The sequence below is a fragment of the Ranitomeya variabilis genome, chromosome 5 (assembly GCF_051348905.1).
Source record: "Ranitomeya variabilis isolate aRanVar5 chromosome 5, aRanVar5.hap1, whole genome shotgun sequence".
In the NCBI taxonomy this organism is placed as follows: domain Eukaryota; kingdom Metazoa; phylum Chordata; class Amphibia; order Anura; family Dendrobatidae; genus Ranitomeya; species Ranitomeya variabilis.
The window spans coordinates 50354913-50373204 of record NC_135236.1 but is presented as its reverse complement, the minus strand read 5'-3'; the positions used below and the strand labels follow the sequence as shown (position 1 = coordinate 50373204).

General features: G+C 45.6%; 1 protein-coding gene across 4 annotated transcripts in view; it reads left to right on the top strand.

Moving 5' to 3' along the window:
- EPOR (erythropoietin receptor) overlaps positions 1–17743 on the top strand; it is a 63691-nt gene extending 45948 nt beyond the window's left edge. The window contains exons 3-10 of one of the 4 annotated variants that reach the window (XM_077261913.1): positions 5363–5452; positions 8959–9082; positions 9188–9369; positions 10489–10658; positions 12638–12788; positions 16056–16140; positions 16223–16310; positions 16395–17323. In XM_077261913.1, the coding sequence (XP_077118028.1) occupies position 5452; positions 8959–9082; positions 9188–9369; positions 10489–10658; positions 12638–12788; positions 16056–16140; positions 16223–16310; positions 16395–17021 (1428 nt within the window). In that variant the 5' untranslated portion in view covers positions 5363–5451 and the 3' untranslated portion in view covers positions 17022–17323. Of the gene's footprint in view, positions 1–5362; positions 5453–8958; positions 9083–9187; positions 9370–10488; positions 10659–12637; positions 12789–16055; positions 16141–16222; positions 16311–16394 lie in introns of all 4 variants that reach the window. The other 3 variants (XM_077261912.1, XM_077261914.1, XM_077261911.1) reach the window with 3 other exon arrangements.
- Positions 17744–18292: the final 549 nt, after the last annotated feature.

The window sequence follows — 18292 nt, the reverse complement described above, 5'->3', positions numbered from 1 at the left end:
GAAGAGATGTATCCGGCTTTCAGCTTCAGAACATAGAAAATAAATGGAGTAGAGGTTCCTTTTTTGGGGACAAAAAGCTTACAGTTGGGTATCCCCCTAAGGTTCCATGATGTACAGATATATCATGCAATTCCCTTAGTTATGTCACCAAGACATACCTGTATGTCACAGTGAAAGCTTGGGCTCAGAAGCACTGCTCATGGAATCACCACAAGTGATAGCTGAGTTCCTGGTGTAACTGTGGAAACATTTGATTCTGACTCTTTAACCTTTTAGATGTCGGGATTCAAAAGTGACCAAAGCATCTAGGTGGTTAGACAGAAGGAGGGAGCGCCGTTTATCCTCCCCATAAGCCTCCCACAATGTGATCTCGTGTTGCCGATGATATTGCTCCTGTGCTCGCAGGTCTAAAGTTATATGCACACAACATCTTTTAGATGCCGGCCTGACACACATGATTAGAAGAGTAGAGGAACATACGAGTGGGGAAGAGACAGGGAAGAGAGCTGGAGGAGGGGACACATTTGGAGAAAAGAGTTGGGAGAGTGGTCACATTTGGAGAAAAGAGTTGGGAGAGTGGTCACATTTGAAGAGGAGAGGGAGAGTGGACATAGTTGGAGACAGGAGTGGGGGAGGAGGCACATTTTGATGAGTGAGGGAGGAAAAACATTTGAGGAAAAGAGTGGGAGAATGGACATGTTTGGAGAGAAGAATGGTTGAAGAGACACATTTGAAGAGAAGAGTGGGGGGGCATTTGGAGAGAAGTGTGGAGGAGTGGTCACATTTGCAGAGAAGAGTGATGGAGTGGACACATTTGGAGAGAAGAATGGGGGAAGAGACACATTTGGAGAGAAGAGTGGGGAACTAAAAACATTTGCAGAGAAGAGTAGTGGGAGAGTGGACACATTTATAGAGAAGAGTTGGGGAGTGGTCACATTTGGAGAGAAGAGTTGAGGAGGAGACACGTTTGGAGAAAAGAGTGGGGGAGGAGGCACATTTGGAAAGACGAGTGGGGATGGGCACCTCTTGATGAAATAACATGTTTCCAAAAACAAGTTCACATTTACAATAACAAGTTCTGATCTAAACCTCAAATCTCCAGAAATGTGAGAAGAAAACATATTTTGTGTTCTGCAGAAGGGGGCTGTGGCCATGTCCTGGTAGGACACTCATCATCATACTGTAGTAATCACAGAACATCTTATCTGGTGCAGCAGATGTACAGGACTAGGAGGGGTGCCAGGACATATGCGGTGCTCGTTTCTCCTTGCAGAATTCAGGCCATACACCCTCACATGTCACTATATCGACTGGAAATAAGTTACGTGTACAGCTCTGAATATAACACTGGAATCCATACTGCTCTGAACTAACTTTCCAAACTATCAGGCATCCACCTCCTCACAGCCGTATCTGTTATGGTTTCAGTCACAACATGACATACATACAGTTAGGTCCAAAAATATTTGGACTATGACACAAATTTAGCCAGTTTTTTACCTAATCATATTCAAGATACAGTTATATAATCAATCTGGGTTTAAAGTGCAGACTCTTAGCTTTATTTTGAGGGTATTCACAGTCTATATGGAGTAAGGGTTTAGAAAATCCAGTTCTTTAATGTGTAGCTGCCTCTTTTTAAAGGGACCAAAAGTAATTGGACAATTATATCAAAGCTCTTAAATGGGCTACACCGACTATTCCTTCATTAATCCATTATCAATTAAGCAGGTGAAAGGTCTGGAGTTGATTCTAGGTTTGGCATTTGAATTTGAAAGCTGTTGCTGTGAACCCACAACTTGGAAGAGAAACAGACCGTCTTTAGGCTGTGAAAAAAGAAGAAATCAGAGATATAGCAGAAATGTGAGGGGTGGCCAAATCAGCAGTTTGGTACATTCTGCAAAAAAAGAGCTCAGTCATGAACTTGGGAACTCAAAAATGTCTGGACTCCATTGAGACAACAGTGGTGGATGATGGCAGAATAATTTTCATGGTAAAGAAAAGCCCCTTTACAACATCCACCCACGAAAAGAAAACTTTCCACAAAGTCGATATTTCAGTATCTAAGGCTACCATAAAAAGAAGACTTAATGAGAGCAAATACAGAGGTTCACATCCTAACTGGAGTTGGGGTTTAGGAATTACAGTGCTTTAATATGGAGCTGCTTCTTTTTAAAGGGTCCAAAGGCAATTGGACAATTAATGTAAAAGCTCTTTAATAGGCTATGTGGACTGTTCCCTCACTAATCCATCATCAATTAAGCAGGTAAAAGGTACGGGGCTGATTCCAGGTGGGACATTTGCATTTGGAAGCTGTTGCTGGGAACCCACAACATGCGGTCAAAGGAGCTCTCAATGGAAAAGAAACAGAGCATCTTTAGGCTGGAAGGAAAAAAATAAATCCATGAGATAGCAGAAATGTTAGTGGTGGGCCAAATCAGCAGTTTTTACTTTATGCAAAAAAAAGTTAATTGGTGAGCTTAGGAACTCAAAAAGGCCTGGACGTCCACTGAAGACAACAGTGATGTATGATCGCAGAATCCTTTCCATGGTTAAGAAAAACCCCTTCACATCATCCACCCAAGTGAAGAACACTCTCCAGGAAGTAGGTACTTCAGTATCTAAGTCTACCATAATGAGAAGACTTCATGAGAGCAAATACAGAGGGGTCACCACAAGGTGCAAACTATTATTTAGCCTTAAAAATAGAAAGGCCAGATTGGACTTTGCCAAAAAAGATCAAAGGAAGCCGCACCGTTCTGGAAAAGCAAAACAAAAATCAACCTGTACCAGATTGATGGAAAAAAGAAAGTATGGAGAAGGCTTGGACCAGCACATGATCCAAAGCATACCACATCCTCTGTAGCACATGTAGGAGGCAGTGTGATGGTGCGGGCATGCATGGCTTCCAATGGCTCCGGGTCACTAATGGATATTGATGAGACTGAGGACAGAAGCAGCCAGATGAATCCTGTGTGTACAGAGCGAGACTTTGTGCTCACATTCTGCCAAATGCAGCAAAGATGATTGGACGACGCTTCACAGGACAGATGATCAATGACCCAAAACATCCTGCGAAATCAAAAAGTGGAATATTGTGCAATGGCCGAGTCACCACCAGATCTCGGCCCTATCGTGAGCATTTCACATGCTGAAGATAAAACGTAAGGCAGAAAGACCCAGGAAAAAGCAACAACAGCTGCAGTAAAGGCCGGCAGAGCCTCACAGAAGAGGAAACCCAGCATTTGTTGACATCTGTGGCTTTCAGACTTTTATTTGTGGTAAAGGCAATCTGTGCAATTACAAGTGCTTCTCACAAAATTAGAATATCATCAAAAAGTTAATTTATTTTTGTTCTTCAATACAAAAAGTTAAACTCCTATATTATATAGTCATTACAAACAGAGTGATCTATTTCAAGTGTTTATTTCTGTTAATGTTGATGATTGTGGCTTACAGCCAATGAAAACCCAAAAGTCATTATCTCAGTAAATTAGAATAATTAACAAAAAACACCTGCAAAGGCTTCCTAAGTGTTTATAAAGGTCCCTCAGTCTGTTTCAGTAGGCTCCACAATCATGGGGAAGACTGCTGACCTGACAGATGTCCAGAAGGCAGTCACTGACACAATCCACAAGGAGGGTAAGCCACAAAAGGTCATTGCTAAAGAAGCCGGCTGTTCACACAGTGCTGTATCCAAGCATATTAATGGAAAGTTGAGTGGAAGGAAAAAGTGTGATAGAAAAAGGTGCACAAGCAACCAGGATAACAGCAGCCTTGAAAGGATTGTCAGGAAAAGTCCATTCAAAAATTTGGGGGAGATTCACAAGGAGTGGACTACTGCTGGAGTCATTGCTTCTAGAGCCACCACACACAGACGTATCCAGGACATGGGCTACAAGCAGGGCCACCATCAGGGCATTACTGCCCTTACTGGCATATGTGGCCCGATGAGCAGTAACAGTCATACACCGAAACAAAGGTCCACGCTTCAGATGCATCAAGTGGAGGACAGCGCTGGATCTCGGCCAGGTAGGGAAAAATGTTTTATTTTTTTGTAAAGCCACAGTATGGGGCATATTATACCCCTATAGGGCCGCATTATACCCCATAGGGGGTGATTATACCCCTATAGGACTGCATTATATTATGGGGTGCATTATACTACTATGGGGCTGCATTATACTATGGAGGTGCATTATATTATGAGAGTGCATTATACTACTATGGGGCTGCATTATACTATGGGGTTCCATTACACTGTTATGGAACTGCATTATACTACTATAGGGTGCATTTTACCGCTTTGGGGCTGCATTATACTATGCTATGGGGGTGCATTATATTATAGGGTGCATTATACTGTAGAGCTGCATTATACTATGGGGGTGCATTATACTACTATGGGGGTGCATTATACTGTTATGGAGCTGCATTATACTACTATGGGGGTGCATTATACTATGTGCGTGCATTCTACCATTATAGGGCTGCATTATACTATGGGGTTCCATTACACTGTTATGGGACTGCATTATACTACTATAGGGTGCATTTTACCGCTTTGGGGCTGCATTATACTATGTGGCTGCACCCTATTATACATCTGTCTCCACACCCTCCATGTACATGATAACTGCACTTGATACTTGACTATTGTACTTAAACACATGAGCTGATGACCGGATCATGCAGCTTTATATGAAAATTTATTATAATTGCCAGACCTGAAATAACAAGCACTTTTCACCTATTGTGTCCCCCTATTTCCTTGTAGATTGTAAGCTTGCGAGCAGGGACCTCACCCCTAATGTCACTGTTTAAATTGTCGTAACTTGTATTGAATTTATTGTCTGTACATGTCCCCACTTAATTGTAAACTGCTGCGGAATATGTTGGCGCTATATAAATAAAAATTATTAATATTATGGGGCTGCATTATACTGTTATGGGGCTGCATTATACTTCTATGGGGCTGCATTACACTGCTATGGGGCTGCATTATTCCACCATGGGGCTGCATTATACTACTATATATGACTATGGAATGCACTATACTATTATAGATGACTATGGGGGCAATATGGAGAGACATGGGGGCAGTATGGAGAGACATAAGGCAGAATGGGTGGACACGTGGGGTCCAAAATGGAAGGACACATGGGGTCCAGAATGTGGGATATTATTACTGTAGGGGCTAATTAAATGATATTATTTTTGAGGATACTGTTTTCAATGTGGGGGAGGAGAGGTCCTGGTACTGTGCATGGTGACATGGTCACTTTTTTCTTCATCTGGCATAGTATAGAGGTTGGGGAAAAATTGGGGAATGTGCTCTAGATAACTGTGTTATTTTCTGCAGAGACGAGTCTTGACTAGAAGAAGTGATGGCAGTCTGAACTGGATGAAGAAGAAAAGCGAAGATGAAGGACTTCAACTAGAGACATCACCAGTGAGTCAGTGTGTTACCTGTACACTTAGACTATATACTGTATACTATATACAGAGCTCCTATGTATAATGTCACTATTGATCACTGTATTACCTGTACACTGACACTATAAACAGAGCTCCTGTGTATAATGTCACTGGTGGTCCCTGTATTACCTGTACACTGACACTGTATACAGAGCTTTTGTGTATGTCACCAGTGATCACTATTACCTGTACACTATATACAGCGTTCATGTGTATAATGTCACTGGTGATCACTGTATTACTTGTACGCTATACAATATATACAGAGCTCATGTGTATAATGTCACTGGTGATCACTGTATTACCTGTACAATATATACAGAGCTCCTGTGTATAGTGTCACCGATGTCCTGTACACGGACACTGTATACTAAGTACAAATCTACTGTGTATAATGGCATTAGTAATGTGGTTTTTTAAATTAATGATCAGTATTGTAGTATTCGGTCACTATGTGATGGTAATATGTGATCTGGTCAGGATGTGGTGGTATTTTTTCCTTGTATGTGGTATTATTGGTCACCATGTGGTGGTAATATGTGATCTGGTCATGGTGTGATGGTATTTGATCCTTTTTCTGGTATCATTCAGTCACTATGTGGTGGTAATATGTGATCTGGTCATGGTGTGACGATATTTGCTCCTTGTAGGTGCTATTATTCGGTCACTGTTGTGGTAATATGTGGTCTGGTGATTGTGCGATGGTATTTGTCCCTTGTATGTGATGTTATTGTTCATTTTAAAAATTGTGAAATAGATTAAAATATAGCTAAAATTGTATTGGATGTTTTACCAAATGTTTAATAAGTTACAGTATGGTAGAGCCCGGCCAAAAGAGTCTACCTTGTCGTGGTGGCAGATTAAAAAATCTTTTGACCAAAACAAAAGCTGCTATGTATGTGATCTAGTGATGGGAACTGTTAGGGTAAGTTCACACAGGGCATTTTTGCTGTGTTTTTTTGCTGCTTTTTTTAATGCTAATTTTCAGCTGCTTTTTACAGTACCAGCAAAGCGTTTGAGATTTCAGAAATCTCATGCACACACATTGTTTTTTTGTGTGATCAGTATTTTGTGCTTTGCTGCGTTTTTTGGACATAGAGCATGCCACTTCTTTCAGTGTTTTCCACCCATTGACTTGAATGGGTGTTGCAAAAACGCAGGTATCATTATTTGCTGCGTTTTTGCTGCTGAAAATTCAAGGACATTAGCGTGGACAAAGAGAAAAAAACGCAACAAAAATGCACCAAATACGCAACAAAAACGCACCTAAACCTGTGTTTTTGACGCAGCTTCTTTCCTGAAAGAAGATCCGGTTTTGCTGCAGAAAAAAAGCAGCAAAAACACCGTGTGTGAACTTACCCTAAATGTGTGATTGGTGAGGACATGGTGCAGAAGTGGAGTTTTCCAAGAGAGGGTGGTAGGACTGTGGAAGGTTCGAGGGGAGGAGGCGGCACTAGGGTGGAGCCTTGGCAGAGTTTCAAGGGGGCCCAAAATATTTTGCCAGTATGGGGCCCCAAAAATCCTAGTGGCAGCCCTGGCTACAAGTGTTGCATTCCTTGTGTCAAGCCACTCATGACCAATAGACAACGCCAGAAGCATCTTACCTGGGCCAAGGAGGAAAAGAACTGGACTTTTGTCAGTGGTCCAAGGTGGTGTTTTCAGATTAAAGTAAATTTTGCATTTCATTTGGAAATCAAGGTCCCAGAGTCTGGAGGAAGAGTGGAGAGGCCACAATCCAAGCTGCTGGAGGTCTAGTGTGAAGTCTCCACAATCAGTGATGGTTTGGGGAGCCACATCATCTGCTGGTGTAGGTCCACTGTGTTTTATCAAGACCAAAGTCATCGCAGCCGTCTACCAGGAAATTTTAGAGCACTTCATGCTTCCCTCTGCCGACAAGCTTTTTGGAGATGGAAAAGTCATTCTCCAGCAGGACTTGGCACCTGTCCATACTGACAAAAGTACCAATAGCTGGTGAACAAACAACAGTATCACTGGGCTTGATTGGCAGCAAACTCGCCTGACCTTAACCCATAGAGAATTTATGAGATATTGTCAAGAGGAAGATGAGAGACACCAGACCCAACAATGCAGACGAGCTGAAGGCTCATAAAGCAACCTGGGCTTCCATAACCCCTCAGCAGTGCCACAGGCTGATCGCCTCCATGCCACGCCGCATTGATGCAGTAATTGATGCAAAAAGAGCCCCGACCAAGTATTGAGTGCATTAACTGAACATACATTTCAGTAGGCCAACATTTCAGATTTTAAAATCATTTTTCAAGCTGGTGTTATAAAGTATTCTAATTGGTTATCAAAAATACAGGGGAACTCATGCGTTTTTTTTAATTTTTCTTAATTATTTATTTAGAGTGCAGGCGCTGGCTGATGAATACTCCCATCGGCCGCCGCCTGCTCTCACTATAATTAGTGGCGGATGATGAGCGCAGTAGTCCCATCATCTGACACCAGTGACCGGAGGTCACCCGAACCCAAACTTTTATTAACTGTTTGGCTGAACCCGCCGGACCCGAACATCCAGGGGTCCGCCTCCCATCTCTACTTAGAATAACATAATGTGTTTCTGCTGATACGGGGAAGTTTACCAGATCATATGAACTTGGTTGGAACCAAAGCAAGACTCCCGAAGAAGGACGAGGGAACCCCAACCAGAAGGGCTTGAATGACTTATGGGATCCTCGGAAGGATATTCATCTTAATAATTGCGTTTCTACCAAACCATGTAAGGGCACAACCTCCATCTTAGGCAGTTCCTATTGTATAAGTTTATGGAAATTAAGAACTTATGTCTCTTGGTAACAATATCCTCAACTATTTTATAGCTGAATTAGCCCATTTAAACCTAAAAGCAGCTTTCAGAAGGACTAAGATGGAGGGAGAATTGCTAATGTTCAAATACTGAGCATCTTCCCATCTTCTGCCTCTTCTATTGACTCATCTACATCATCTTTTAAGTTTTAAATGACTTTCTCAAATGGGTTGTTCGGGATTATATACATTTTTTTTTTTAACATAGGGTTGCTGACATTGAAAATACCAAACACACTAATACTCACTCTCCCAGCGATGCCTCTCCGCTGCTTTGGTCTTTGTTGATTGGCTGCAGCGGTGAAGTCAGAAGACTTGACCGCTGCAGCCAAAGCGGCTCTGCTGATGTAGACAGCGCTAGCATCGGACCCAGTGAATGGCTGCAGCGGTCAGACAACAACAGATTACTGGGCGGAGGTTTGTAGGTTGTCAGTTGTCACCTGGAGGAGTTTGCTATAACACATTGACCAGAGTTTCTCTACTGAAGTGTCGGAGGGCAATGCCAGCTCCTGCCATAGTGCTGGATAAAACATCAAGCCTTTGTGCCGCCATGTTGCCGAGCCTAATGGCCTCGCAACAAAGGATTGCAATGACTGACAAGCCATAGTTGCCATCGATGTTACTGACCGACTGTTACTCTCCTCGTTTCTACAGTGTCCAGCGTTATCGAAGACCAGTCCGTGCTTCCTTGGTGCTTCACAACCGCCTTGTTTGATCTGACGTGTTTTTGGGAAAGCGGCAGATCGGACGCCTTCAGCTATACTTTTCAGTATGAATTGTGGGTATCAAAAAAATTCATGGTTCGCCTGGTCTGGCCGCCATTACCTAGAGGTATTTACATGCACTTCTAACAAATTATTAATGTAATGTTTCTTTTTATCAGTGATGGGAAAACAGAAATTTGCAATTTAATGACGGTGGCTGCTCCCAATGGCACCTGGTGGCACGTCTGTCAGTTTCCCGAGGATAAGGTTCATTTTTTTTCTGCAGATCCTTATCCTATCACAGTGACAGACAACTGGAGGAACAGCAGCTTCAGCCGAAACTGCACAACTGAAAAAGTTGGTAAGAAACCCTGTGCCCGGCCTCTCCTGCATGTAATGTACTGACACACGGCACACAGAAACCTCAGTCATGGTCAACTCTTGTGTAATTGGGGATACAGGTGGACCCCCCATGCAGACCACCTAAGCTAAGAGGTGAGACCGGTGCGTTACATTCACTGCTGCAGCCAATCACCCACCAATACATTACTGCCATAGGCTGTGAATGTCTGCGGCTGTCACATGTCCGTCCAGTCAGAATGGGTAGTACAGAATCGGTCTTTATACTTCCTGCTTTAGACAGATACATGACCGCTGCAGCCAATCACTGCTTGAAGTTCAGACCAGCACATCCCTAATACAGCCAGTAGTTGGCTGCAGCACTCACGTTTGTCCAGAAGGGCAGGAAACAGGAAGACCAACTCAATACTACCCATCCTTTCTTGAGACATATGACCAATCACTGTAGTAGTACTACCATGTTGATTAGCACTGCAGCCAGTGATTGGCTGCAGCAATCACTTTTCTGTCCAGAAAGACCAGTAATCACTGGCTACAGTTCTGATCAATATGGTACTACTACTACTACAGTGATTGGTCAAAGCAGTCACATGTCGATCCAGAACGAGCAGGAAGTATTGAGTCCGTTTGGACAAATGTGACCACTGTAGCCAATCACTATGTAGACTAGCACATCCCTACTACCGCCAACGACTGACTGCAGCAATCACCTGTGCACCTTGAAAATGCAGGATGTACACACTCTACTACCTCCTCTGTATGGATGGACAAGTGGCTGCTGCGGCCAATCGCTTGCGGTCGTAACATGTTGATCAGCACTGATTACAGTGATTGGCTGCAGATGTTAAACATCTAACAAAAAAAAGCAGGATGCACAGAGGCAGGGGGGAAGCCAGAGAAGCATAGAGGCTGGAGTCACAGTTGATTGGTGCAATGATTATTACCTTTTTACTATTTGACACCTTTCATGAGCTATTTATTTAAAACATGTTAAGTGGCCGGTGAACCTGTACCATGAGGATAGCCAGGGCCACCAGATATCAGAATGGGGATATGATGAGTATTTGAGAATTCGGCTACTTAATAGAAACCTTTGCAGCCATTTTCTTTCTCTTTGAAGTCTATTTAGAGCCCATTGTAAACATCACAGTAAAAGAGCAGTCCAAGCCGCTGGGATTATTGATCACGTTGCACGTTACTAATATTTCTATGCTGTTCAACTCCCTGATGTACGAAGTGAAATACACAAGAGATGAAAGCAGCCTGCAGAAAACCGAGATGTTTACAAATGTAAGAAAACAATGTAACGAGGTGTGATGTGGGTGTACAGTGACATCACTGCACTAAACGAGGCATGATGTGGTCATACAATGACTTCACTGCACTAAACGAGGCATAATGTGGTCGTACGATGACATCACTGTACTAAACGAGGCATAATGTGGTCGTACAATGACTTCACTGCACTAAACGAGGCATAATGTGGTCGTACGATGACATCACTGTACTAAACGAGGCATAATGTGGTCGTACAATGATTTCACTGCACTAAACGAGGCATAATGTGGTTGTACAATGACATCACTACACTAAACGAAGCATAATGTGGTCGTACAATGATATCACTTCACTAAACGAGGCATAATGTGGTCGTACAATGACATCACTGCACTAAACGAGGCTTAATGTGGTCGTACAATGACATCACTTCACTAAACGAGGCATAATGTGGTCGTACAATGACATCACTGCACTAAACGAGGCATAATGTGGTCGTACAATGATATCACTTCACTAAACGAGGCATAATGTGGTCGTAAAATGACATCACTGCACTAAACGAGGCATAATGTAGTTGTATAATATCACTTCACTAAACGAAGCATAATGTGGTCGTACAATGACACCACTGTACTAAACGAGGCTTAATGTGGTCGTACAATGACATCACTGCACTAAACGAGGCATAATGTGGTCGTACAATGACATCACTGCACTAAACGAGGCACAATGTGGTCGTACAATGACATCACTGTGCTAAATGAGGCTTAATGTGGTCGTACAATGACATCACTGCACTAAACGAGGCTTAATGTGGTCATACAATGACATCACTTCACTAAACGAGGCACAATGTGGTCGTACATTGATATCACTTCACTAAACGAAGCATAATGTGGTCGTACAATGACATCACTGCACTAAACGAGGCATAATGTGGTCGTACAATGACATCACTGCACTAACTAGGTTCAATGTGGGCGTACGGGGACATCTTTTCACTAAGCGACGTGTAATGTGGGCGTATGGGGACATCACTGCACTAAGCGATGTGTAATGTGGGCGTACGGGGACATCACTGCACTAAGTGAGGTGTAATGTGGGCGTACAGTGACGTCACTGCACTAAGCGAGGTGTAATGTGGGCGTATAGTGACGTCACTGCACTAAGCGAGGTGTAATGTGGGCGTACGGGGACATCACTGCACTAAGCAAGGTGTAATGTGGACGTACGAGGACTTCACTACACTAAGCAAGGTGTAATGTGGGCGTACGGGAACATCACTGCACTAAGTGAGGTGTAATGTGGGCGTACAGTGACGTCACTGCACTAAGCGAGGTGTAATGTGGGCGTACAGTGATGTCACTGCACTAAGCGAGGTGTTATGTGGGCGCACGGGGACATCACTGCACTAAGCAAGGTGTAATGTGGACGTACGAGGACTTCACTACACTAAGCAAGGTGTAATGTGGGCGTACGGGAACATCACTGCACTAAGCGAGGGGTAATGTGGGCGTACGGGGACATCACTGCACTAAGCGAGGTGTAATGTGGGCGTACAGTGATGTCACTGCACTAAGCGAGGTGTTATGTGGGCGCACGGGGACATCACTGCACTAAGCAAGGTGTAATGTGGGCGTACGGGGACATCACTGCACTAAGCGAGGTGTAATGTGGGCGTACGGGAACATCACTGCACTAAGCGAGGTGTAGTGTGGACGTACGGGGACATCACTGCACTAAGCAAGGTGTAATGTGGGCATACGGGGACATCACTGCACTAAGCGAGGTGTAATGTGGGCGTACGGGAACATCACTGCACTAAGCGAGGTGTAGTGTGGACGTACGGGGACATCACTGCACTAAGCAAGGTGTAATGTGGGCATACGGGGACATCACTGCACTAAGCACGGTGTAACATGGGCGTACAGTGACGTCACTGCACTTGTGATTTGCTTCTAATCACGGTCTTGTTTGTTTTCATTCAGGTAGAAGCGCAGCAGGGCTACGTGAAGCTTTTCCTCTATGGTGTTATTAATGGGGCCGAGTACACACTCAGTGTGAGAGCCAAAGCGTATCAGGATTTTAACGGCTACTGGAGTCAATGGTCTAAAGATATTCACATCAAGATATCAAATGGTGAGTACACACTGAGAACAAAAAAGCTGCTATCCATCCTGAACCACAGCTAGGTGACTGTAGAGAGCAGCATTTATCTAGTAGGTGGCAGTATAGAACAGCACATTATCAGACAGCAGTAGAGAGCAGTATGTATTTAAAGGGAATCTGTCACCCTCAAAATCGCGGGTGAGGTAAGCCCACTGGCATCAGGGGCTTATCTACAGCATTCTGGAATGCTGTAGATAAGCCCCCGATGTATCCTAAAAGATGAGAAAAAGACGTTAGATTATACTCACCCAGGGGCGGTCCCGCTGCTGGTCCGGGTCCGGCGCCTCCCATCTTCATCATATGACGTCCTCTTCTGGTCTTCACGCTGCGGCTCCTGCGCAGGCATACTTTGTCTGCCCTGTTGAGGGCAGAGCAAAGTACTGCAGTGCGCAGGCGCCAGGAAAGGTCAGAGAGGCCAGATCCTACACACTGCAGTACTTTGCTCTGCCCTCGACAGGACAGACAAAGTACGCCTGCGCAGGAGCTGCAGCATGAAGACCAGAAGAGGACGTCATCTGATGAAGATGGGAGGCGCTAGACCCGAACCAGCAGCGGGACCGCCCCTGGGTGAGTATAATCTAACGTCTTTTTCTCATCTTTCAGAATACATCGGGGGCTTATCTACATCATTCCAGAATGCTGTAGAGAAGCCCCTGATGCCGGTGGGCTTACCTCACCCTCGATTTTGGGGGTGACAGGTTCCCTTTAATAGGTGGCAGCAGAGAGCAGAGTTTCCGTAACAGGAGACAGCAGAGAGCAGAGTTTCCGTAACAGGAGACAGCAGAGAGCAGCGCTTCAGTAACAGGAGGCTGCAAAGAGCAGCGCTTCAGTAACAGGAGGCAGCAGAGAACAGCGCTTCAGTAACAGGAGGCAGCAGAGAGCAGCGCTTCAGTAACAGGAGGCAGCAGAGAGCAGCGCTTCAGTAACAGAAGGTAGCAGAGAGAAGCACTTCAGTAACAGGAGGCAGCAGAGAACAGCGCTTCAGTAACAGAAGGTAGCAGAGAGAAGCACTTCAGTAACAGGAGGCAGCAGAGAGCAGCGCATCAGTAACAGGAGGCAGCAGAGAGCAGCGCTTCAGTAACAGGAGGCAGCAGAGAGCAGCGCTTCAGTAACAGGAGGCAGCAGAGAACAGCGCTTCAGTAACAGGAGGCAGCAGAGAACAGCGCTTCAGTAACAGGAGGTAGCAGAGAGAAGCACTTCAGTAACAGGAGGCAGCAGAGAGCAGCGCTTCAGTAACAGGAGGCAGCAGAGAGCAGCGCTTCAGTAACAGGAGGCAGCAGAGAGCAGCGCTTCAGTAACAGGAGGCAGCAGAGAGCAGCGCTTCAGTAACAGGAGGCAGCAGAGAACAGCGCTTCAGTAACAGGAGGCAGCAGAGAACAGCGCTTCAGTAACAGGAGGTAGCAGAGAGAAGCATTTCAGTAACAGGAGGCTGCAAAGAGCAGCGCTTCAGTAACAGGAGGCAGCACAGAGCAGCGCTTCAGTAACAGGTGGCAGAACACAGCAGCGCTTCAGTAACAGGAGGCAGCAGAGAACAGCGCTTCAGTAACAGGAGGCAGCAGAGAGAAGCACTTCAGTAACAGGAGGCAGCAGAGAGCAGCGCTTCAGTAACAGGAGGCAGCAGAGAACAGTGCTTCAGTAACAGGAGGTAGCAGAGAGAAGCACTTCAGTAACAGGAGGCAGCAGAGAGCAGCGCTTCAGTAACAGGAGGCAGCAGAGAGCAGCGCTTCAGTAACAGGAGGCAGCAGAGAGCAGCGCTTCAGTAACAGGAGGCAGCAGAGAGCAGCGCTTCAGTAACAGGAGGCAGCAGAGAACAGCGCTTCAGTAACAGGAGGCAGCAGAGAACAGCGCTTCAGTAACAGGAGGTAGCAGAGAGAAGCATTTCAGTAACAGGAGGCTGCAAAGAGCAGCGCTTCAGTAACAGGAGGCAGCACAGAGCAGCGCTTCAGTAACAGGTGGCAGAACACAGCAGCGCTTCAGTAACAGGAGGCAGCAGAGAACAGCGCTTCAGTAACAGGAGGCAGCAGAGAGAAGCACTTCAGTAACAGGAGGCAGCAGAGAGCAGCGCTTCAGTAACAGGAGGCAGCAGAGAACAGTGCTTCAGTAACAGGAGGTAGCAGAGAGAAGCACTTCAGTAACAGGAGGCAGCAGAGAGCAGCGCTTCAGTAACAGGAGGCAGCAGAGAGCAGCGCTTCAGTAACAGGAGGCAGCAGAGAGCAGCGCTTCAGTAACAGGAGGCAGCAGAGAGCAGCGCTTCAGTAACAGGAGGCAGCAGAGAACAGCGCTTCAGTAACAGGAGGCAGCAGAGAACAGCGCTTCAGTAACAGGAGGTAGCAGAGAGAAGCATTTCAGTAACAGGAGGCTGCAAAGAGCAGCGCTTCAGTAACAGGAGGCAGCACAGAGCAGCGCTTCAGTAACAGGTGGCAGAACACAGCAGCGCTTCAGTAACAGGAGGCAGCAGAGAACAGCGCTTCAGTAACAGGAGGCAGCAGAGAGAAGCACTTCAGTAACAGGAGGCAGCAGAGAGCAGCGCTTCAGTAACAGGAGGCAGCAGAGAACAGTGCTTCAGTAACAGGAGGCAGCAGAGAGAAGCGCTTCAGTAACAGGAGGCAGCAGAGAGCAGCGCTTCAGTAACAGGAGGCAGCAGAGAGCAGCGCTTCAGTAACAGGAGGCAGCAGAGAACAGCGCTTCAGTAACAGGAGGCAGCAGAGAGAAGCACTTCAGTAACAGGAGGCAGCAGAGAGAAGCACTTCAGTAACAGGAGGCAGCAGAGAGCAGCGCTTCAGTAACAGGAGGCAGCAGAGAGCAGCGCTTCAGTAACAGGAGGCAGCAGAGAGCAGCGCTTCAGTAACAGGAGGCAGCAGAGAGCAGCGCTTCAGTAACAGGAGGCAGCAGAGAGCAGCGCTTCAGTAACAGGAGGCAGCAGAGAGCAGCGCTTCAGTAACAGGAGGCAGCAGAGAGCAGCGCTTCAGTAACAGGAGGCAGCAGAGAGCAGCGCTTCAGTAACAGGAGGCAGCAGAGAGCAGCGCTTCAGTAACAGGAGGCAGCAGAGAGCAGTGCTTTAGTAACAGGAGGTAGCAGAGAGAAGCACTTCAGTAACAGGAGGCAGCAGAGAGCAGCGCTTCAGTAACAGGAGGCAGCACAGAGCAGCGCTTCAGTAACAGGAGGCAGCACAGAGCAGCGCTTCAGTAACAGGTGGCAGCACAGAGCTCTCTAAAATCAGACCTTTTGTTTTCTCAGTTGATGTTCTGTATATAATCTTGTACGTGATTTGCGGCCTGATCCCGATTGTTGCCCTCATCCTGATCACTGCGTATCAGAGAAGGTAAGTGACATTTTTGAAGCTTATTATGACATGTGGGAAAATCAAACTCAATGACTGAGCCCCATCTCCTGTACTGCCGCAGGTTCCTCAAGAAGAAGGTATGGCCGAAAATACCGAGCCCAGAGCATCACTTCAAGGAGCTATACACAACTCATAAAGGCAATTTTATGGTACGGACAAAGCCTCTTATGAAGCATGATAGTAGATAGATTTATAACTGTGTTGCTAATTTTCCATATTATTTTATGTGACAGCTGTGGGTTGATCAGACTGACTCCTACCTCAACTGGATCTCCAGAAACATCTATCATGAAGGCCCCATCTCTACACTCGAGGTCCTGTCTGAACTTCCTATGCCCCCACCTCTTCCTTCATCACAACCAGCCCCCAAGGACAGCTATGTGGCCCTGGACAAGACTTTCTTGCCCCAGTTTCCAGCATGGATGATAACTCAGAGACAAATAGATGCCCAGATGGAGCTGCTGAGTCATACAGAGACTCCAGGCCAGAAAACCTCCAGGGGTGAGGGTAAAGTAGAAGAAGATGTGGTGGAGATAACTGCTGAGGAGGTCCCACCTGTTGGGGGCCACGAAAGATATCCAACCAAGGAAAAGCCGGGCTCTCTAACCATCCAGAGAGAAGACTCGCTGAACTCGGAGGATAGTAAGCCGAGTCCAGGGTCCAGCTTTGAGTACACTGCCTTACAGACATGTGAGGGGCTCTTATCCCCCAGGGTACGCTCCATTCCTCCGCGCCATCCTCTGAAGTATGCTTACCTTCTCATGTCCGAATCGGGGGAAGAAAGTCCTCCACCGTCTCCAAACATTTATCAGAACAGCATCTGTGCCCAGTTACCCACCCACATCTACTCCCAGTGTTGACAAGAAACCATGGACGAAGTGTGCAGAACATATAGAAATACACTAGATAGACAGAGAAGCGTGCATGGTCTGTGGACACACTATGAGGATTGGACATATTGTAACATATGCACAATCCATTCACAAAGATTTACAGTGTTTCCTTGCTCTCGACTTTGCGCTCTCTTTGGTCCATACCTGTCCGGGCAACAACTAGAGAAGATCCAATGAGGTGAAGTGGTTCCATGTATACCCACCAGGGTCTGTCTTAGGCCGGGATCACACGTGCGAGCAACTGGCACGAGTCTCACATCTCAATAAGTGGCACTGCCGCCGGCACTCTGGACTGGAGTATGTGGCTCCATGTAATTTTATTTCCAGCTGAGCACTCCGGTCCCGAGTGCCGGCGGCAGTTCCACGTATTGAGATGCGAGACTCGTGCCAGTTTCTCACGCATGTGATCCCGGCCTTAATGTGACCAACAAAAGAAATGTTCTTCAGGATAACAGACAATATCTGCCCATGACTGTGCAGAGCTGATGTTAGTGTATATAGTCACATATATCTATGTACCCCCACATGTGGGCCGAGAACTGACCCCACACTGTCATGTTGTAGCCCCAACCTCTGTATATAGACCCCCGCAGTGTAATCACCTCCTACCGGTATAGTCTGATAAGCCACTGTGAATATCTTTTTGTACTTTTTTACCAATCTTTGTAATAAATGTGTTGTTTTTTTTTACCACGTTGTACTTCGTTATTTTATTATACCAAATGTATGACAAAATTACTTAATCCAAGTAACTGGTGTATTAGTGCTGGAAAAGAATAGTGCCGAGTACTGGGAACATGTGGGGGTGAAAGCAGTTTACCAGCCTCACCTACCGAAACCTAGACATCAACCCAGGAAAAGCATAGGAAACCCACACTATTGTCACCGAATAATTGGGTCAATCTGGTTTTGATCTTTCTGGACTAAAGGAATGTTATTGTGCCAATATAAAACTGGGACAGATCCAGGGTCAGCACAAAACGCTGCACACGATTTCACAGGTTACTGAGGATCCTGAGTTACCTCCTGTATTATACCCCAGAGCTGCACTCACTATTCTGCTGGTGCAGTCACTGTGTACATACATTACATTACTGCTCCTGAGTTACATCCTGTAGATCTTTTATTATAAAAATGAAAAACATAACAACAATAATAGCAGAAAACATAACAAAAATATTAGCCAGAAAATAATCAATATACTGAACACTGGTCCAGCCGCTCATTCTCTCCTCTCA